Below are 23675 nucleotides of genomic sequence, written 5' to 3' on the forward strand. Positions count from 1 at the left end.
TTGTGTTGGATACACATGGCGTTCTTATCTATTGGTACCACACAAACAAGGAAACTGCATCAAGGAGAATTAATATGCATATTCTGACAATCTTATCTTATTGATTGACCCAGAGGAGTAGGGAAGATATTGTTTCCCACCCTAATGCATTGTACAGAATTAAAGCATCTCTTTTTGTCTTTCAAGTTTCTTCCAATCATTCACAGGAATGGTTGACCATTAGTGGTGAAGTTTAAGGGTTTGTTCAGACGTCATCTTAAATGACTCCTTTAACAAAGTTATCTCCTCTCCCAGTTGGATACGTAATGGAACAAATCAAAAACTAAACTCACGGGGCACGCTTCAATTATTGATCAGGTGAATTGAGTGCACAGTGTATAAAATGAGGAAAAAGTGTTTTTCTAAGACACCCCGGTTTGTTTTATGTATTCTGCTGGAGATTCTGTCTCTTCGCTGGGCAACAAATGAAGCCTGAGTCCCATGAGATGCAATTACTGAGGACTTCGGTTCACAGAGGAGAGCAGAAAACTCTGCTCCATTTTAAATACATCCTTATTTTAAGAGGGAAAAGGAAAGAAACAAAGTAGATTTCTAACCTCATTAAAGAGGATTTTGAAATCAAGACACCAAAGATAACCACCACCCTGCTAAAAGCAGATTCTGTATGTAGCGAACACTTATAGGTAGAAGGAGATCTAAGAAGTTGTTCAATGGATACAATTAAAGCAGAAGTAAATCTCTGGGTGATCCAAATTGATTATGTTAAGATGAACTTGCCATGTGAAACAAACAATATTTATAGGAGGAAATAAGCCTCAATTTCAGTCAGCATTTCAAAGACAAGGAGTTATTTTTAAATTGTTTCCTGTAGAACTGAAAAACCACCTAGCTTGGCGTATGTGGGTAATCCATCATGATACAAATTTACTTGACTATATTTTGGAAGTGTTCCAGGTGATGTGGAGGGGGATTTGTGGGCTACACTGCTGGGAAATCAAACCTTACCTATTATAAGAAAATACAGTGTACATAGAAAAACTAAAAATCCCTCCATGCAATTTCTTCCACTTATCCAATTCAGGGTTACGTTGGGCCGGAGCCCAGAGACCACCAATCATGCTCACATTCGTACCTACAGCCAATTTAGAATCACCAATTAATTAATGTGCATTGTGCATGTCTTTGGACCGTGGGAGAAAACTGGAATACCCGGAGAAAACATACAAAACTCCATACAGAAGGCTCCAGCCAACCGGTGGAGTCTAACCCAGCGGATTCTTGCTCTGAAGAAATCACTGTGCCACCCAATATGTAATAAAAATGTGCTGAAAATACTTCAAAAATTCAGGACCTGTATCCTGAAACTGTGTCTGCTGAAAAATAGATGTGTTTTAGAACACAGGAGCTTTATTGCTAAGATGAATGAGTCTTATTCTTATCATTTTATTTTACTGTCCATTCTGTGCTTCTCTCTTCCAGAATCAGTAGTAAATGGTGAAATGCATCAAAACTGTCTGGTTTCACTTTGATGCTGCTCTCCTACATGTAATTTTCACATTTTATTCAAGAGTTATGATTAATGGCTGTGGTGTTAATGGCACTAATTAGTGCACTGCAGACAGAGCATGGCTCTGCTCCCTGAAGGGCACAGAGTAACCCATACAGGCAGGTATAACACTCAGAATCGACATGCTTTCTCAACCACCAGGACTATTATTCATCTGCTTCCTTTTACATGGTGAAACGTAATATTAATAATAATAGAAAGAAATCTCTCTAAATCAGGCATCTGTATGCACTGATCTTAAAAGAGATCACACTACACACCTTTTTGAAAAGTGTGACTCAATTTACACCATGAAGCACAGAAAATAACCAACCTTAAAAACTCTGTGATGGTTAGCTGACTGACTATCAACTACGTGACACCTCACAGTCATGTCTCCTCCAGCAGATTTCTGCTAACATCTTTGTCATGATGTTGATTAGTTATGGCATGTAGCACAAAGTTTTATTGTAGGGAAAAAAACTGCAAGGAGAGTAATTTGAAAGTCAGTACTGATAAAGTAGAATGTGGAGGTCCCAAAAGAGCGAGAAACCGTTTGTCAGCAAATAAGTTGGGGTGCAGATTGTGAAGTGCTATACAGAGTCACATAAACTGGGCTGGACTGAGTGATAAACTGAGAGCTCAAAAGGTGGAGTGGTGAGAGAAATACTGAAGTATAAGTATTAAACTAGTGGCATCAAAATATATTGTTTTAAGTACCACAAGTAGAAGAACCCATAAGCATTACCACCTATTTTGTTTTAATGTTATACCGTAATTGTCTTAATAGCTGGTCATTTTCAACTCAAGACTGATAAAATTGTGGTCCCCACTGGTCCCTTTATTAAGTACACCTTGGACCCTGTTTGCCTTCAGATTAGCTTTTTCTTCTTCATGGCATAGAGTCAACAAGGTGATGGAAACATTCATCAGAGATATTGGTCCACGGTGACACGACAGCATCATAACCTGTGATGTGAACCTCTCGTTCCACCGCATCCCGTTCAGATGACAGATGACTGTGAACTCATTGTCATGTTCAAGAAACCAGTCTGAGATTATTCAAGCCTTGTGACATGGCATGCTATCTTCTTGGAAGCAGCCATCAGATGAAAGGTACACTGTGGTCATAAAGTGGATTTTGCAATATTTGCCTCTGAGATGTAATGAAGTAGAAATATTTACATCCTGCAGTGAGAAAAACCGAGACTGAGGTGATAAACAACGCACTGATAGAAAGCAATTATGGTTTAATGTTTTTACCTTTAGATTACTTATTATTTTAGTTGCTTTTACTTCCTGTAAAACTGAAGCTTTAATGCTCTGTGAATATAGTAAACGGTGGCTTTTTTATGTAAGTATTTATTTATTTAAGTCAAACTACAAAAGACCTTTTTGTTTTGGGATGACAGTTACAGATGAAGAAGATGTAATCTCTGTTAGGAGTAAGACCTCAATTTCCTGTCAGTTTGTCAACGGAGAAAAGAGAAACAAGACTTTCAGCACTACGGAGAGCTCCTTAACAATTCCAGCACTATAATCCAGGATCATCCAACCAAATAAATAAAAGAAAAAGTACTCCACTTAAATAATATATATCATATAAAAACCTATATAAAAGCCTATTATCCAGTTATAAGTACTGGCAGTATTTTGAAGTCTACATTTCTTGTAGTTATTGTTTGTTCAGTATTTAGTCTGAATTTTAAAACTTTCCTCTGTTCTGAAGTCTGTGGGATATTTTGGGTAACACAGGCAAAAGCTTACTTGACTAACAATTGTATGCAAATATGTATTTTCTGCTTGCACCAGCACTGTCTGGGAGAGCCTCAAAGATAAGTTTGAATTCCTACTAAACAGTCTAACAGTCACCAAGCTATAACTCATCTAACGCGAGGACTGTCAAAGCTATATTTCAGCAATGTCCTTCTTGATCCACGCTGGCTACAACTACTGAGCACAGCTATACCAATGTCATCACAGCCTACAACTTGCCAGTTCTTCCAGGTGTTAATCACTTGCTTTGCTCTTTATGAATTAGTTTTAGTCATCATTGTTTTTCAGTTGACCTTGCCATTTCAGGCTTCTCAGAACTTTTAATTACGTGTCTGATCTGACTGGAACTGCTTTTGTCACTGCCTGCCTGGTCTGTCTTCTACAAAGGAATATAGTCCCCCCTTGAAATGCCATTGCATGACATGACATCAAAAGAAATAGCAATCCCAATAGGCCCTGTCTCAGAAAAAAAAAATCCCAATACTGTCTCCTGCCATGAAGACCGATTTGCTACACCAAGGCCCTCTGCTTGAAAGACAATGCCTTTGAAAAGAGTTTCACATGAGCAGAATGCATTGATGTGTGTGACTGTATGATGGAAACACACTGAAGGCATTTATGCTGTTCATGGCAGAAGTGTGACAAAGCAATAACTATTAGATCCAAACATCAGCAGTAATAGACTGCATATCATGTGGGACAGATGTTGGTGTAAGTGGCTATCTACTGAATATACAGCACTGTATTTCATGATTGCTCTGATTTATTACAGTTTTCACATCTCACTGATCCACTACCACGCATGACTAAACCTCCATTATCTGCCACAACCAATACCATTCACTGTAGCTTCTGCTTATTATAATCATTAAAAACAAATATGTTGTTGTTTGGCTATTTCTGCATATCTGCTAACATACCACTGGCCACATATTAAATAGGCGTAAACACGAGATGCCTTTTTTGGGGGGAAATTACAATACTGTGCAAAAGTCTTAATCCACCTCTCATTTCTTTAATGTTTGCTGAGAAAATGGAAAATAAATGCAGTGATTCATTGAAACATATTGAAATACAACATTGAAATGCAGCCTCATAATTCCATCACTTTTGACAACACACCAGGAACCACTGACTGAAATGCAGACCCAAACCCTGAAATAGTCTCCACCTTGTTTTATATCTATAAAACAAGGTGGAGACTATTTCATGGTTTGGCTGTAAACACTCAAAAATACATATTGAGAACCATTTGATTAAAAAAAAAAATAGGATTCATAATTTTCAGATTTTCAGTCCAGTAGTCCAGTTTTTGTTTTTTTTGTTTTTTTTGCAATTTTGCATAACTCAGCATTTTATCCATGTTTCCCTTCCTTTAAGAATGGTTTCTTTACAGCCATCCTTCCACTGAGACCAGTTCTAACGAGGCTTTGGTGAACAGAAGGTGGATCACCTGAAGGTGAATCCAGGACTTGACTTTTAGATACTGTTCATCTGTAGGAGATAATTGTTATTTTGACAGCTTCTTCTCTTGTCCTTTATGTTTCCGAAAGTTACTTCAAATTTTTGAAGTACACCATGAAGTACACAGCACACCATGTTTTTGGTGTGCCTGTTTGGGAATCACCTTGTTGGTGGAAAAAGCATTATTTTATTGATGTCTTCTTTTTGTAGAGACAAATATTAAAATAGGAACAAATTCAGTGTTTATGTGCAGCCAGTATTCACAGAACAACTTTGAATGCCCTTCAGAAAGCCTGGAAAACTAGTGCTGCAGACCACTTTTGGCTCCTTGGAAGCAAAACAGAAAGAAGAGAGGTGTGGATCAAAACTTTCACATTACCCTTCACTTGAAGGAAAGCGAGATGTAATGACATTTAACATAAAAAGTCCTGGTCAAACATAGATCACAGAGATTTTATAGAGCTAATTAAGCTAATGAGTCTCTTCAAGTCACTGTCTTTTACAGTTAGCTAGATCAAGGAAGTCTGGATAGACTCAGGGGTTTTCTAGTGGCTTTTATGAAGTGCTTTATTGCCATGGAAGAAATGACCTCTTGATGAATGAAAACAAGTTGAAATCATTTCCAGATGCTGACAGCAAAAAGTGACAGTTTGTTTGTTGTTAACCAGCTACTGAAGTAAGTTAGAATATTTTTTCTTCTGATGTTTCCAAGGTGTATAAAATGAACTTTCAAGCTCATCATGTCAGGAATGCCAACTCTTTAAAAATCTCAGAAAATTTGAACATTTCCAAATCCAACACAACTGGATGACATTACTTCATATGTAATTGGAGAATCTGTTACATGATCAAAAGCATCAAAGCAAGTTGATCTTACAATGAGACTCCAACAGCCTCATAACAACTGAAAGAAAACGGACAAGTTAAGTGCGAGATGAAAAGCAGCTGACTATAGAAATACATTTTTATCTCCCTATTTCATCCGCCGAGGCTCGATAACCTTGTTGCTACTTCTCTAATAATTACACAGAATCTTCTTCTATCAGTGAGTGTGCTGCACAGACAAGCCAAATGGATCAAACCTTTGATGAGATAACAATCCAGGCTAATCAAGATACTGTAAGTCTGTCATAAGACAGGCTTTGCTGTAGAGCTGGCTCATCTTTTTCACTGATTCTGGCTTTTAAGTCCTAAAGCTGAGGCTGGGAAAATACTTGGGAAACCTCTCAACCTGATGCGATTGGACAGCTGCTGCTGAGGTGACTAGCACAGCAGTTAGCTGTAATAGTTTTCTAACAGGGTTGCGAGGCAGCTAAGACCAATTACTTTGGACATTGATTGCTCTCCCTGTCTTTGATCATGTAATTGCTTTGAGCGAGATGAGAGTGGTTCTGCTGCTGAACAGGTGTGTTGGAATCGATTGCAGCAGATTTCTCATTTCTTAGACGAGAGACACAGAATGGCGAGCGTAAATGTCATCATCATTCATAAATTATCTGGTTGTATAAGATCACACTGTAGTTTATTGTTGCTACTTATTATGATCACTGCATTTGAAGATCTGAAGTCCTTGCATCTTGTGTTTCTATACAGGCTGCTGATCATGACTCCAAACATTTAATAGAGTCATTGATTTACATTTGAACACATGGGTGTGGATAATATTACACTTAGTTTAGACTGTACAGCTACAGACACAAAAAATCTGCATTTGCATTCATACTTTCTGTTGACTGGCATTAGGGAAACATCAAAAACAACGTCAGACAATAGCTTTATCAAGTTTTTTGACACATTCACCTGGAAACTTTAAATTATATTTGGAGCTGAAACAAAAGTCTTGAACCACCCCCTCATTTCTTTACATTTGGCTTCCAAAGAGTCAGACTTTCTTGTAATATTTTACAGTGGTGGATGAGTAGTTCTCCAGGATTTCTGAAGGTCTTTTAGAATTTTTATTCAGACATTGGCTACGTTATCACTCATTTTCAGTCCAGTCCTTGTACCAGACCATATTCAAACAATAGTTATTTGTGTGTTAAATCACTGGTCTACGATCATCACAGCTTGACAGACCTAAAATATCATCATCAGTTTTACAGCCCTTGAACTGACAAAAGTAAAGACATCACCCACAGCCTGCCATGTCACAGAAAAGTAAGATGGTTAAGCCAATGAGCTGTGCCTTTGACTGAGCCATTTGCATTTCTTTGTAATGACAGTAGACTGACTGACTGAATGTCAAAGAACAGGGACATGTTGTTGACATTCTGCTTGTTTTTCTTAAGCTATTATTTGCTAGGTGGTTTAATATATGTGTGTTTTCAGAACGTACACTTAACACTGAATGAAAGGGAACAGTTTTGAGTTAAAAAATACTTTAATTGATTCAGATAATGTGAGACAACAGGACTGTATGTGGCTTGTGAACCTAATGACTAAATCTCGTGGTCTATACTTCACAGAACTGTGACTCTGAGTGTGTTTTTCTTAGGCTGAATTAATTTGGGATAAATCTTCTGCTGTGCCAAACTGATGAAAAAAGACAATTTCTCCAAAAATAAAATAAAGAAGAAATGAAACTGATTATCATAAAGCAACAATAATGTTATTTTGTCAAATATATTGTGGCATTTCTACACCAGGGAACAATATAATAAAATTAAAAGAAACAAATCCAACAGGAGTTGCACTAGACAAAAAACAAACAAACAAACAAACAAACAAACCAGCAGCGCAATTGGGACCTTGTTTGTTGTTAGACAACATTATAATATTTGGACTGATCTAACTGAAAAGACAAGAAATTGTTAAGGATACAAAGCTGAAGCCTCAGGAAACAGATACTGGTAAACACATCTCTGCTGCTGTCTTTCTACAACTCTAATCTATGACAGGAAGAAGAAATTCTGAAAACCCTCCAAACTATAAGTAATGGTCTCCTGGTAACAGGACTTGATGCTCTCAAGGAGGGGATTCCAGGTCAAGCTTTGGGTCAAAACCTGCTTACTGCGTACATGTGTGTATACAAGTATGTGGTTGAGCTCACAAATCCCCATCACTGTCATACATCTTTTATGAGAGTCTTAGGGAGACCGCTGTGGTACTTACATACACCATTAGGATTCTGCACTTCGTGCTAATATCAATACAAACAGGCACAGCGGTCAGGAAATGTGAAAGCTCAGAGGGAGAGAAAGAGAGAGGCTGAAAATGTAGTTATGCAGCCTGAAGGTCGAACAAGCCCATTTATATTTATAGCTCAAAAAAAAATATGCACATCCTTTACTTAAGTCACAGTAGAAATACCAGAAAATGGACATTTATCTGCTGCAAGTTAATGTTCTGTTATTGCATTTCATTTGGTGGATTACACAGTAATTACTGATGCATTAATATGTCAGCGGTCGTTACATGTTGCTAGTTGATGGAAAAAAACAAAAATACTCTTGATCTTTAACAGAGTGTCGTATTTTATGAATGGATAACCGTGTTTAAACCTTTACTCCAACTTTCTTTTATTATGGGTGAGCAAATATTTTACATAAACACTGAAATTACCAAAATATGTTTTTGAAAACATGAAAATATTAGGGTGAGAAGCATTGTGAAAGGCAGGGAAGGGGAAAGCTACCAAGCCACTGCAAATGTGTCAGCGCACAATGAGCATGTACTCCAGAGCCTAAAATAAGAGTTGTTTAATTTAATTTTTTAATTGGACATCTAAACATCGTCTGTCTGCAGGAGTAATGTATAAGCCACTGTTTTCTGTTGGATATGAATCATAGATAAACTAAAGGTAGAACTTAGCTCCTTAAGCTAAGTCATCACAACATAATATCTAAATATATTTGTCTGGAGCTACTTTGTGCCACTGCCCAGCTCTACTGTGTTTTTGTCCATTTCTACTTATTTTCTCAGCATTTTGAGTTAAAACATTTCAACATACATAACTTCAAATTTTGAGATAACGCCAAAATTTGTCTATTTAAAGTATTCTGCATTTGTTACATCTGTACATCATAATTTACTGTAATATACATGCAGAATATTAGAGCTTGCTTTTTTAACGTCAGTATTAACAATGATAGCAGAACCAATGGCATCAATGAATTCCAGTCTAAGCATAGATGTAGTGGGTCTCATTAAACTGAACTGTCATGATTTAGACCCAAGTTTGAGTAATATCAACAGATCACTTTGGTCTTAAAAATGAAAGTGTTCCTACAGTATGCTTCCACATTTTGTATTATTTAACAAAATCTTTTGCACATAAAGTTACATCTAATCCTAACTGGCGAATTCGTTTTGAGATTGGGTTGTTTCCTACCTGCGCTGTTAAGTCTGTTTACATCAAACTCTGGTATCTTTTCTTTATATATATATATATATATATATATATATATATATATATATATATATATATATATATATATATATATATATATAGGTATCGATGGGATGGGTATCGAAAACCGGTTCTTGTTGAGAACCGGTTGCCACTGTTTCAATTCCTTGGAATTGTTTGCCATTTTTGCAAACGATTCCCTTATGGATTCCAGTCGCCCCGAATGACGACTTTTATTATTTTACATTCACAATTTTTTTTCCTGGGGACCCTGTGACACCCCATTGAAGAGCCGTAGGCGGGATCTCTTAAGATCTCACTGTTGGGTTTGTAAGGCCATGTTACTCCTAAATTTCTACCTTGTTCGAAGAGAAGATATAAAACAAAGTTCTAAGCTAATCGACCTTAGTGTTCTCCTTTTTAAAAAAAAAAAAGAATCGATAAGAGAATCGATAAAGAATCGAATCGTTAAACAGAATCGAAAATGGAATCGGAATCGTGAAAATCTTATCAATACCCATCCCTAAATATATATATATAGCAGCTGGATAGCATAGTGGTTAGACTACAGGCCTTTGGAGCAGAGGACCAGACCATAGCAACCTCCCTGAACAGGGTCCAGTAACCATCACGGTGGCAGACATCCAAGCAAGGGTCTCCAGTATGAAGAGTTGGACAGCACCAGGCCCCGACATGGTTCACGCCTACTGGCTGAAGACCCCAAGAACCCCAGGACCCCAAGAAGGGACCGGTCCCATACAACTACCGCCTCAGTACTACATGGAAGCTCCTGTCAGGCATCATATCGGCTAAGATGAACAGGCACATGGGTCAATACATGAACAGGGCACTGAAAGGGATTGGCAAGAATACCAGAGGCGCAAAACACCAGCTACTGGTAGAAAGAACAGTCAGCCGAGACTGCAAGACCAGGCTGACCAACCTGTGCCTGGATTGATTACCGTGATCAGGTACCCAGCTGGTATAATAAGTTGGCCAAACGAGGAGATAGAAGCCACTGACATAAAGACAAGAAAGCTCCTTACCATGCATGGAGGGTTTCACCCCAAGTCCAGCACCCTGAGGCTGTACGCTAAGCGGAAGGAAGGGGGCCGGGGACTGGTGAGTGTCAGCACCACAGTCCAGGATGAGACAACGAACATCCAAGAATACATTGGGAAGATGGCCCCAACTGACCGAGTGCTCAGTGAATACCTCAGGCAGCAGAAACCCAAGAAAGAGGAGGGAGACGAGGAACCATCATGGAAGGACAGGCCCCTGCACGGTATGTACCACCAGCAGATAGAGGAGGTGGCTGATATCCAGAAATCCTACCAGTGGCTGGACAAAGCTGGACTGAAAGACAGCAGAGAGGCACTAATCATGGCAGCACAAGAACAAGCTCTGAGTACAAGATCCATAGAGGCTGGGGTCTATCACACCAGGCAAGACCCCAGGTGCAGGCTGTGTAAAGATGCCCCAGAGACAATCCAGCACATGCTAGCAGGCAAGGCATACATGGAACGCCATAACCAAGTGGCCAGCATAGTGTACAGGAACATCTGTGCCGAGTATAACCTGGAAGTCCCGAGGTCAAAATGGGAGATGCCCCCAAGGGTGGTAGAGAATGACCGAGCTAAGATCCTGTGGGACTTCCAGGTACAGACGGACAAAATGGTGGTGGCTAACCAACCGGACATAGTGGTGGTAGACAAACAGAAGAAGACGGCCGTAGTGATCGATGTAGCGGTTCCGAATGACAGCAATATCAGGAAGAAGGAACACGAGAAGCTGGAGAAATACCAAGGGCTCAGAGAAGAGCTCGAGAGGATGTGGAGGGTGAAGGTAACGGTGGTCCCCGTGGTAATCGGAGCACTAGGTGCGGTGACTCCCAAGCTAGGCGAGTGGCTCCAGATCCCGGGAACAACATCGGAGATCTCTGTCCAGAAGAGCGCAGTCCTGGGAACAGCTAAGATACTGCGCAGGACCCTCAAGCTCCCAGGTCTCTGGTAGAGGACCCGAGCTTGAAGGATAAACTGCCCCTTTTAAAATTAAACCACAGCAACCACAGCCTCCCAGACACTGTTCAGAGAGGTGTACTGTTTTCCCTCCTTGTAAATCTCACATTTGATGATGGACCACAGGTTCTCAATGGGGTTCAGATCAGGTGAACAAGGTGGCCATGTCATTAGTTTTTCTTCTTTTATACCCTCTCTTGCCAGCCACGCTGTGGAGTACTTGGACGCGTGTGATGGAGCATTGTCCTGCATGAAAATCATGTTTTTCTTGAAGGATGCAGACTTCTTCCTGTACCACTGCTTGAAGAAGGTGTCTTCCAGAAACTGGCAGTAGGACTGGGAGTTGAGCTTGACTCCATCCTCAACCCGAAAAGGCCCCACAAGCTCATCTTTGATGATACCAGCCCAAACCAGTACTCCACCTCCACCTTGCTGGCGTCTGAGTCGGACTGGAGCTCTCTGCCCTTTACCAATCCAGCCACGGGCCCATCCATCTGGCCCATCAAGACTCACTCTCATTTCATCAGTCCATAAAACCTTAGAAAAATCAGTCTTGAGATATTTCTTGGCCCAGTCTTGACGTTTCAGCTTGTGTGTCTTGTTCAGTGGTGGTCGTCTTTCAGCCTTTCTTACCTTGGCCATGTCTCTGAGTATTGCACACCTTGTGCTTTTGGGCACTCCAGTGATGTTGCAGCTCTGAAATATGGCCAAACTGGTGGCAAGTGGCATCTTGGCAGCTGCACGCTTGACTTTTCTCAGTTCATGGGCAGTTATTTTGCGCCTTGGTTTTTCCACACGCTTCTTGCGACCCTGTTGACTATTTTGAATGAAACGCTTGATTGCTCGATGATCACGCTTCAGAAGCTTTGCAATTTTGAGACTGCTGCATCCCTCTGCAAGATATCTCACTATTTTTGACTTTTCTGAGCCTGTCAAGTCCTTCTTTTGACCCATTTTGCCAAAGGAAAGGACGTTGCCTAATAATTATGCACACCTGATATAGGGTGTTGATGTCATTAGACCACACCCCTTCTCATTACAGAGATGCACATCACCTAATATGCTTAATTGGTAGTAGGCTTTCGAGCCTATACAGCTTGGAGTAAGACAACATGCATGAAGAGGATGATGTGGACAAAATACTCATTTGCCTAATAATTCTGCACTCCCTGTATGTAGCCCATGATGTAAAATTAATTTGACGTGTTCGGCTTACCAAATAACTTTTCATAACTGTACAGACTGTGAAATGACATAGTTTTAATGTCCATATGGAAAACATCAAGAACACTGTGATGTTTTCCAACACAATAAAGAATACCTTCCACCATGATTTACAAAACAAATAAGATTTTAGTGGCGCTTGTACTATATGTAACCTTATGTAACTGGATGCTTCAGTGTCAATGAAAGATACAGTTACGCAAGGTTTTAAAAAAAATTAAAAAAGACTTGCAAAAACTTCAGCAGGGGATTCTTACCGCCCTGTGCATCTTGTCCTCCAAATCCTGGTTGATCCTCTGAAGAGCTGCATAGCTACTCTGGATCCTGCAAAAAAAAAAAACGAACGGAGAAGTTAACGCACTTAAAAATGCAAACTGCACAATATGACGAGTAAAGGGTGTTTTACTGTTCGTAAACCAAAACAAGCAGCGGTGATCAGCACATAAATTTAGAGGAATAAAGCATTTACAACATCAGCGCTGACAGAAAGTCTCAGATGGGATTTGCAGGATATCTTAAGTTCTTACTTAGACTTAAGGATCACTGTGGTTATAAATCTGCTGAACTAAAATGCCACAAAAAGGGCTGATGATATGTTTAAGTGCAACACCAGGGGAATCTAACACATAAAAAGTGGGCACAAAAAACTTTTACATCCATAAATATTATATGAAAAGAATAAGGAAGCATGACTATGACTTTATAGTTAAATACCACATAAGTTTTTTCCTCCCTTTTAAATTCTGTTTCTTCATTTTCTGTAGTTTTTATCATTTTGTTATTTTCCCTTACTGATAATATTAGTATTTATTATCGGTTTTGCTCTTAAGTAGACCATTGCATTAGCTTAATGCTTAATGTAACATGCCCCTGATTTTATATTTGTTAACTTATTCCTCTTATTTTATCCTGTCACCTCTCAGCTCTGTATTACATTTTCCCATTAGCTCTCAGGCCAAAGAGAGTGTTGATAAACTAGCATTTATGGCTCCATTAAGCAGACAGATTTGGAGACTGTGGGCAGTAGAGATCAGAGGCAAAGACAGATCATAAAACAAAGGTCTGGAAGAGATTTGACAAGCTAAAGAGGGAGCATAAATGGGAATGAGTGAGTAGAGCTGACAGAGAGTGGCTCACACCATAGTGAATAAATAACTGTAGTAAAACCTGCCATAATAAGGGAACACTGAGCACTGTTACTCATATTAAAGGTGCATGAACAAACTGAGCTTTGTTATGAAGTAAAATTGTGCAACTTGCGAAATATGACTGGCATGCATTGTATCAGGAGTGTTGAAGGACTTCAGGCCACCTAGGCACAGTTTATCAAGACATTTAAGTTAATCAAAGTACCACCTAAGTCACTGGAGGGGTCGTCAGTGTCGCCTACGGGCTCCCCAATGGCTGGCTGCCAGAGCTCTGGCTCTGCGACTGGTTCCCAGAAATGACTTGACTACGTTGACATCTGCCCTGGAGCTTGCGTTGTGGGGGAGCTGGCCCCCATGAACTGTTGCATCTGTTGGTCCCCAGTGGACAGGCCTGTCCCTGGGACTATGTTTTCTGGTCTATTTTGATCTCTCCATGTGGACATGATTTCTCCCCAGTGCTTCCTAGTTTAGTTATTTGCCTTTTTAGCACTTGTTTTTTTGGTTTAATTAGTTTTCTTTCGTGTCCAGTCTGTCTTAGTACTATCTCTGTTCCCAGTATGTAGTTGGTTCCTTGTCTTGTATTTCTTGAGCTAAGTGTCTGACACACGCTGTGCCCCCTTCCTCATGTGTCAATTCCATTGAATTCAGTCAATTCATGTGTATATTATCGTTCTGTTTACTTAATTCTCTTCCTGTTTCCTAAATAAATGGCTCGTCTTTACTTAACTTGTATTTGCCTATGCATATCTGCACTTGGGTTTCCACATTCCTTGAATCCCGACACACATATGATATGCCAACTCCTCAGATCATGACACATTTACTTTACTTTAATGATTAATATTCACTATTTGAATAAGTAAACCTTTGATTTTTTTATATTTCAGCTGCATTTTACTCACTTTTATAGGTTCATGTTTACTGAACTGAAGAATCTTCAGTAAACATGTCCATCAACACTTCATCAGGTACACTGCAATAAAATGTTTATTAAACTAACAAACACTAAAACTAAGGTTTTTCTTTCCTCTGCATTTTTTATTTAATTTGAGTTAATTTTCCCAGTTCACAAAATCGTTAGTTTTTTTCAAAAGTCTTATTGAAATTTTTAATTAGTTATTTAATTAAAATATCAAGTTTTAGTTTTTAGTTTACTTTCCATTAAATACAATAGCCTTATATCAGATGCTTTAGAACAGGCTCATTCTGAATCAATACTGGCGTTTGTACACAAATTTTCTAATGTATTTTTTCTATTTTTATTGTTTTCTAATATAGCTCTACTTCACATTTTTCTTCCTGTCCCTTGTGCTGCTGTAACAAGTGGATTTCCCCAGTGTGGCATTAAATAAAGTCTGTGTCTATGTCATGAAGTCATGTCATAAAAGTTTGGACTCATCCAATATGGACTTAATTACTATAATGATGGATAGGCAGTGCTGGGGAGTAACGGAATAGAAGTACCAGCGTTACGTATTTAAAATACAAAATATGTTTATATTAAGACTCGACTGTACACTGTGTTCGTGTTTTCCTCTGAAACAATAAGTTCCATTGGAGCAGCCTTTCAACGCCTCTCTCTGTCTCACGCTAGCAAAGTTGACCCAGACAACGATGTAAAGCTAGTTTTCGGGTATGAGCCCGACACAAACCCGACGTATTAGCCAGAGGTCCCTTTACTACAGTTCGGAGCCGCGAACCTGTTTTATATACGCGTGGAATAGTTTTCTATATGAAATCACTGCAAAAAGTGCAGCCTTACATAATGTCCACCCTACTATTACTCATTTTATATTAAGATTTAAAAATTTAGTAGGTATTGGTATGGCGAGTAACCTTCAGTAATAGTAATAAATCACACAGCAATAGTACATTTATGCAGTTGTAAAAAGCATGATAATATATTAAGTAATCCAAAGTATTCAGAATACGTTACTCTTATTGAGTAACGTAACGGAATATGTTACAAAATACATTTTGGGGCATGTATTCTGTAATCTGTAGTGGAATATATTTTAAAAGTAACCTTCCCAACACTGTGAATAGGACGGTGTCTATTTTGGGAAACTCAGAGTTGCATCCTTGATTTTTGATGATGTAGTTCTTCTGGCTTCATTTATGTGCCTCTGGCATCCACTGGAGCTGTTCCAAGTAAGGATGTACTGGCAGATTGCTGCAACATCAACAGCACTGTGGGCATTGTACTGGATTGCTGTAGTTAAGAGAGAGCTTACCTTCACCTATGGTCATGAGCACTTGGTAACAACCAAAAGAATGCAATCATAAAGCAAGTCAAGATGCTTTCCCTCTTTATGGTGGCTGAGTTCAGTCTTAGCAAAATGGTAAGGGACTGGATAATCCTGGAGTAAAGTCCCTATTTGTGTTGTTAGGGTATTTGTTTGGAGGTTTTCCAGGTTCTCCCATACCTGCTGAAGAACTCCCATTCCACAGCATCCCAAAGGTACTCTATCGGACTGTTCATTGCATCTAGGTGACTGTGCAAGTCATTTAGATGCAATGAACTCACTGTCATGTTCAAGAAACCAATTTGAGATAATCTGAGCTTTGTGAAATTGTATATTATCCTGCTGGAAGCAGTCATCAGAAGATGGATACACTGTGGTCATAAAGTGGTGGTAATAAAGCTGTGGTGTTTAAATAATGGTTATGAGAATACTGCGGGGGCCCAAAGTGTGCCAGGAAAATATTCCAGACACCATTACCCCACCATCAGCATGAACTGTTGACACAAAGTAGGATGGATCGATGTGTTTATGCTGTTAATGCCAAATTCTAAACCCACTCTTTGAATGTTGCAGTACTCAAGACTCATCAGACTACGCAACACTTTTCCAGTCTTCTGTTGTCCAGTTTTGGTGAGCAGGGTGAATTGCAGTCTCAGTTTCCTGTTGTTGCCTGATAGGAATGGCGCCTTGAGTAGTGTGGTCTTATGCTGCTGTAGCCAATCTGCTTCAGTCTTTAACATTCTTGGTTGTTACTAGTGGTTATTTGAGTTACCCTTGCTTTCCTATCAGTTCAAAGCTATTTGGCCATTTCATTCAGACTTCTGTGAGATGTTCTGAATACCCTGCTTAGCCTGTTGCCACCACCACCTAAGTAAAAAGCAGAAGAGGATGACGGGGTGGTGTTCAAACCACCTGCGAGAAGTCTTTTAAAATACTGGAAAAGACCCAGATAATTGACTGTCAAAGAATTAAAAAGCAACAGAAATGTATAAAAGTGAAAACTGTAAATATGTAGACTCAATATGATTTATCTAAACCGTATTCATTTTCTCAATAAAACTTGCTTCCTACGTCCCAAAAATTGCCCTTCTTAAGCTAAAACCAGGAAATGAAAGTTGTGCCACAAAATGCATAAATAAAAAGGCAGCCATCTCATAAAGCCATGCACGCGAGCACACACACCTGCGCAGCTTCTCTGTAAATTTCTCCAGTTCCTCCTGGGCCCGGCGCAGCTCTGTCTCGAGGTACTGCCGAGTGGAGTCAAACTCAGTTTCCACCATCTCTAGTTTGTGGGTAGTGTACGACAGGCGCTTACGTAGGTCATCCTTGTGGTCGTGAAATGAGCTGAACAGATAGCAGAGAGCGTTTAGAGAAAAGGAAAGAAGAAGATAAAGTCGCACAATAGTGGTGCACTTTTATTTCTGTCAGTTTGTCAGATTCAACAAGCCAAGCACAGAATGCTAGAGAAAACAGAGACAAGCTGAAAAGGCATTATGTGTTAGTGTGAGAGGGAGGGAAAAGGGTGAAGTGTAGCTGGAGTGTAATTCAGTTTGGGGTCAGAGAGGTCCCAGGCAGGGGATAGCAGGGAGGCCGATGGGGAGGAGTAGATGGATGGAGGACTACTAATCATTTCCCATTCACAAAAAAGGAGTAGAACTGGGAAAGGAGCTCCCATCGGTGTAATGGTGAATTTTTATTACACCCTCCACCCCCTTCACCATCAAATGTGTGAAAGAATAGAAAAAGATTTTTGCCCCTGGACGTGGACCACTGGTGATTCATAGAAGAAGGGGCGAAAATACAGAATGAAACACAACTTTGTGTACGAGAATGCTTTAAAAGAAAGATGGCATGAGAGAGAATGAGAGGCCAAAAGAGCACTGTTTCAACACCATCCCTGTCAACAACACCAGGCAGGAAGAAATACTTTGGTTGTGTGTTTGATGCAGTTTTGCGCATTAACAATGAAAACACACCGACAGGACTGACTGTGGGAATGGATATGGTAGTGGAAGGCTATAAAGATTGGGAGCAGGAGCCATGTGCGCTCTGGGGGATTTAGCATTGTGCCAAACTGATGGATACTTGGCTCATGGAGAAGTTTGATGGCTCGGCCTAACCATCCAGCAGGCGCAATGACAGCATCTTCCAAGTTCACCTCAGTTCTAAGCCTCAAGCTAATCTGACACTAAAGTTGGAGTGTCCATAGTAACTTAGAGGCTATGCCATGTAAAGGGGTGGTGCAATAGGCTAGCCTTCACGTCTGTGTCCTCAGTTGAGAATCTGCATTAATTAAGCCTTTATAAAGTCATAAGAGGTAATCTTATATGCATGGGACCTCATGCTAAGTACTGTGAAAGTTTTTTTTCTTTTCCAGTCTTGATCATATGCTAAACCGAGGTCAGCAAAGGTCTGAGAATTGCATTTTGAGCTGGAGTTAGTAACATGTTTAAAGCCAGTTTAAAATCTTTCAGCACATTTTAAAGGAACTGGTCTAAGACCTCCTGGGTACTTTGTCTTCATGATATTGAGCCCATGATGGAAAGGCCAATCACACTTCTCTTTAATTTCTGTAGACACATTTGGCAAAATACACGACTTTCACCTGGGACAGTGTGGTTTGAATACCATGTCAGCACTCACTTTTGTTGATGCTGTGGTAGACGAAAGTGAATAGAGACGTAAAACTGCTCTAGTCCCCCCCCCCCTCGCAGTTTTAATCCTCGGACACGGTGTCTGCAGGCTTACTCTGTGTAGGGACGTGAACAAGTGTATTATACAAAATGTGATGCTACCCTTCAAGTATGGAATCAGAGCCAGAATGCTTTTAGCTTATAAACACTAGAGGAACGGTCAAACAGTTCGCCTGCACCTCCAGCAGCTAAACACAGCACTTCTTGCTTGTTTACAAAGAGAGAAACAGAGACGATTGCTGGATAGTTTATTTTATCTGTTCAATATCCCGATGCAGGTTTGCCCTCCTAAGTGATTTTGCAACACACTCTTTACACCAGCTTCAAGTAATGTTGTTAAAAAAATACATGGCAAGGAGCCCCAAACCTTTTGCTGGTGTCCTCTGTTTTTGGTCCAAAGCAGAGCGCCATTAAACTAGATTTAAATGTCAGCCAACACATGAAGGAATGTGATGATGAGCGATGGCAATGAATAGATACAACGCTATGTTTTTAATGGCTTTTTAATGGTTATAACCTCCCAATGAGAATCCATTTCCACCAGTTAAAATGAATGAAATGGATTCATCAATGATGCGGTCGATGTTTAAATTCTGAATAACTCTGCTGACTGACTCGTCTTACCTCCTTTTTTGATGTTTGCAACCGTTTCTCTGGGTTTTGAGAGCAGTTTTGCCAATATATATCTTTTTCATATTTTTCTCTGTGCTCCGGCTCTCATGTGTGTGTAGTTGGTGCTGCTTCTGCTGCTCCTGGTCGTCTGAATGCTGAAGCCAAGTTTGAACTATAACCGCAAACCGACAGTCAAAGCTTTAAGTCTTGCCTGGGGAGGCAGATAGCAGTTGGCTATCTGTGATGACCCTGGCAAAAGAGCAGAGAAAAACAGCTTTGAAGTCCCACAGATTTAGCAGCACATTTAGTTGCGTTAACTCCAGAGAGAAACAGAGATTTTATGCGTGTTCAGAAAATGAGCTTGTTTGGTACGAGAGAGAGAGCAGAGCTGACGGATCAATGAGATAAGTTCGATAGCAAGGAAACTTGAAAAATATTGAGAAGTGTGATTTATTGCACCTCCAGTTTAACTTTCATTACACAATCAGCGCACAAAGCTCTTTGTGATGTATGCTATCATTTCACAAGCCAAAAAACATATATGCATCATGTGAATTTCTAAAAATAATACTAAAACCAACACTAGTTAAAGAAAACTGCAACACTGAATTACATCATTTTAGCTGCATGTTCGTCCTTTGCTTCCTTCTCGCTCTTGTTGTCAACAATTAAATGCAGTCAATACAAAGAGACGCTAAGTTATTGACTAGCTGAACGCAAAAGGTTATTCCCCAATAAATCAGGGTTATGATGAATGCGTGTGTGTTTCTACTTCCATCGCTCATCATCGCTCTGCGTTGCTGGGGCTTGAACTCGAGTCTGCTGCGCTGTAAGAACTTAATAACCTGCCACTGGCAAGCATGAAATGTCAAAATAAACCTTTCAAGGTGTGAGCATATCTCTCTTTATGCAGCTGTGTTTGGTGAGACCTGCTGATATTACTCCAGCTGCACATACACAATAACAAAATATAAAAATGCTGCTACTAAAGGAAGCTCCATTAAAAGTAAACTACAGCCTATTTTCTAAAGTCGATTATTTAGTTATGCATATCTTTCGGTGCTCTGTTCAGCAACAGCAACCCTGCTTACTTTTCAAGATTCAACACATCACTTAGTCCACATCTTTAAATTTCTTCATTTTTTATTACATTTATTCTTGTGATTTTACAAAAGAAATGTTTGAAAAAGAAACAATGTAGTAGAAATAACTGGGAGCCTAAAATATAATCAGATTTAACACAAATCCCATTACTATGCAATGCACAGTAACATTATGATGCTGACGTCTCTTTTTTCCCATAACACCTGCAGTGACCTACAAGCCATTTTTAAATTCTAAAATGAATTTAATAAACAAACAAACTGGCATTTAACTGTAGCTTTTCTTACCTATCACACAGTACTGTGCAAAAGTCTTGAGCCACGCATCATTTCTTTATATTTTGCTAGGGAAATGGGTGCAGGAATTTACTGAAACGTGTGCAGAGTGGCAAAAACCACTGGCTGAAATGCCAACTCCTCCAAACATTCAGACAATAATTTGGATTGACTGATTTTCCGTCCAGTTCTTGAGTAATTTTGCATAACTCGGCCTTTCCTCGCTGTTTTCCTTTTTTAATAATGGCTTTTTAAAATAAATTTCTGAATTCAACGAACAGTACGAGGATCAGCTGCAGGGCCAGATGCATTTCTCAGGTCCTTGTCTGATCAGGGCAGATAGTTTTTTAGGCCTGGCACTTCTTTTATGCACCCAGTTAAGGACCCCGTGCACATCATACTGAGATATGGCAATATTTCAGCTAATAGGCCTTTGAAGCACTTTGTGAGTGCAAAAATACAATTAAATTACTATCAAATTGGTGTTCTGGTGATCTTAATCTAGATTCAACTGAAGAAATTTGGAACACATTATGCAACAGACTGCTGTGAACAAAGTGCTTTAAGATATAATTTGAAATGGGTTCTTTGTTGTCTTTCACGTGTAGACACAACCTTGATTCTTCTCTTGTTTTCGAGCCCTTTGTTATGTTTGAATGCCTTATAGCCCCTTAACGATGCCCTACCATAATCAAATCAAATCAAATCACTTTTATTGTCACATCACATGTGCAGGCACACTGGTACAGTACATGCGAGTGAAATTCTTGTGTGCGAGCCCCACAAGCAACAGAGATGTGCAAACACAACAACACAAACGAGCAAAATACAAGAATGGCCAACCTGAAACTAATAAATATATGTACAATATATAATAGTGTATGCATTTCTGGATGTGTATACTAAATATTTTCCTACGTGTGTGTGTGTGTGTGTGTGTGTGTGTGTGTGTGTGTGTGTGTGTGTGTGTGTGTGTGTGTACACATTTTACAAATTAAATAGTAAAAAAAAATAAAAAAAATAAAAAAAATAAATAATAATAATAATAATAATAATAATAAAATATATAAAATATACAGAGTTGAATATGTGCAAAACAAGTGGCATTTATATACAGTGTGGAGTGCATAGTGTTGAAGTTCCAGTAGTGAAGCTGAGGTGTCTATGAAGTGTTCAGCAGTCTGATGGCCTGGTGGAAGAAGCTGTCTCTCAGTCTGCTGGTACGGGACCGGATGCTGCAGAACCTCCTTCCTGATGGAAGCAGTCTGAACAGTTTATGGCTGGGGTGACTGGAGTCCTTGATGATCCTCCCCGCTTTCCTCAGGCAGCGCTTCCTGTAGATGTCTTGGAGGGAGGGAAGCTCACCTCCAATTATCCGTTCAGAGCACCGCACTACTCGCTGGAGAGCTTTGCAGTTGTAGGCGGTGCTGTTGCCATACCAGGTGGTGATGCATCCAGTGAGGATGCTCTCAATGGCACAGTGATAGAAGGTCCTGAGGATGCGGGGGCTCATGCCGAATCTTTTCAGTCTCCTGAGAAAGAAGAGGCGCTGCTGCGCCTTCTTCACTGTTTTGTTTGTGTGTACTGACCACGTAAGATCCTCAGCCAGATGTACACCAAGGAACCGGAAGCTGCTCACTCTCTCCACAGCAGCGCCATTGATGGTGATGGGGGTGTGTACTTCTCTGCACCTCCGGAAGTCCACTATCAACTCCTTTGTCTTTGCGACGTTGAGGGTGAGATGGTTGTCTTGACACCAGTGGGTCAGGGCGCTGACCTCCTCCCTGTAAGCCCTCTCATCACCATTGGTGATAAGACCCACCACTGTAGTGTCGTCCGCAAACTTCACAATGATGTTGGAGTTGTTAGTGGCCGTGCAGTCGTAGGTGTAGAGTGAGTACAGGAGAGGGCTCAGTACACACCCCTGTGGAGCACCAGTGTTCAGTGTGATGGGGGATGAGGTGATGCTGCCCAGTCTGACCACTTGGCGTCTGTCAGACAGGAAGTTAAGGATCCAGCTGCAGAGGGAGCTGCTCAGTCCTAGATCCTGCAGTTTCCTGTCCAGCTTCGAGGGAACGATGGTATTGAATGCTGAGCTGTAATCTACAAACAGCATTCTCACATACGTGTCTCTCTATAATTATAATAATTTATATAATTAATATCACCATTTGTAACCAGAGTGCCAACCTCACAGTGAGTCTATATATTTCCCTTTTAAACCAAAAATGTCCCATACTTAAGAGCCATTCATGAATAAAGACAAAAATAATGACACCAGCACAACTTATTTCAGTACACACAGAATGGTAAGGTAGCACTCTTACGACAAACTGGATTGAATGTTTTGTCACCAATTCTAATGGTACCATGACTTAAGCTATTAATTTTAATCCCTGTTTAGTAATGGCTCAGGAAACAATGGCGGTTTCTGGAAACACTGTTAATACGGCTGCTAGAGCCATTTTCTTATCTGCAACGCACAGAGGGAGAGAGACAGAAGACAGAAATAGTTGCTGAATTTGTAAGTAAGTGCGGCTGTGTAGAATCTGTCCTGACATACACAAATGCACCTACACATGCTCCTCCCTGAAGTGTGTACAAGGTACTGTACCCTTGCTGTATCGTATCACGTCCCCCATGGGGATAAGCTGCAGATCTTGGTGCCTCTGGTGTTGTTTGGTAAGGTAAACACTATCCACATGAAGAAACAAATCTAAGTCCTCAGAGCACCTTGTCATAGGCTTACTGCTGTTTTCACACTTTCACAACTCCAAAAAGCACTGATATGTAAATCAAACACAGTCTACATTTTTCCAGCCTTGCCACATAAGTATTAAGTGAGCTCTATAGTGTGGATGGAAACACAAGTAAACCCTGTTTACCTGAAATACTTTCCCAGACTGCTGCAACTTGTCACAATCATCAGACAATGCACACTACAGGGAGTACAACAAATGGTTGTTGTAATGCTGCAGACTATAACCTACTTCAGGCAGACATCTTCCACCTACTCTGACTCTCTACTTTTTCTCCTTAATGAGAATGGCTCGGCTAGCAGTTTAATCCAGAAAAACAACCTAATGCAAAACCAGTAAAAGGTCACAACCAGCCAGCATCCATCTTGGATTCACAACAGAGAGGCCTAATAATGCTTGCGGGTTGATTTACTTGTAATGAGCCACAGGAGTTGAGTGAGGTAGAGCTACTGCCTGCCACAT

General features: G+C 40.1%; 1 protein-coding gene across 2 annotated transcripts in view; it reads right to left on the reverse strand.

The window, feature by feature from the left end:
• The window catches only part of begain (brain-enriched guanylate kinase-associated), a 60356-nt gene that overhangs the window by 14111 nt on the left and 22570 nt on the right, over nt 1–23675 (reverse strand). The window contains exons 2-4 of one of the 2 annotated variants that reach the window (XM_085442443.1): nt 19088–19324; nt 16953–17114; nt 12634–12700 (exon numbers count right to left, since the gene is read on the reverse strand). In XM_085442443.1, the coding sequence (XP_085298569.1) occupies nt 12634–12700; nt 16953–17114; nt 19088–19158 (300 nt within the window). In that variant the 5' untranslated portion in view covers nt 19159–19324. The remainder of the gene's footprint in view (nt 1–12633; nt 12701–16952; nt 17115–19087; nt 19325–23675) is intronic. The other variant, XM_085442442.1, reaches the window with a different exon arrangement.

This window comes from Copadichromis virginalis, linkage group LG19, assembly GCF_057382275.1.
Source record: "Copadichromis virginalis isolate Kocher_CV1m ecotype Utaka linkage group LG19, C_Virginalis_male_GT1.1, whole genome shotgun sequence".
Taxonomy (NCBI): domain Eukaryota; kingdom Metazoa; phylum Chordata; class Actinopteri; order Cichliformes; family Cichlidae; genus Copadichromis; species Copadichromis virginalis.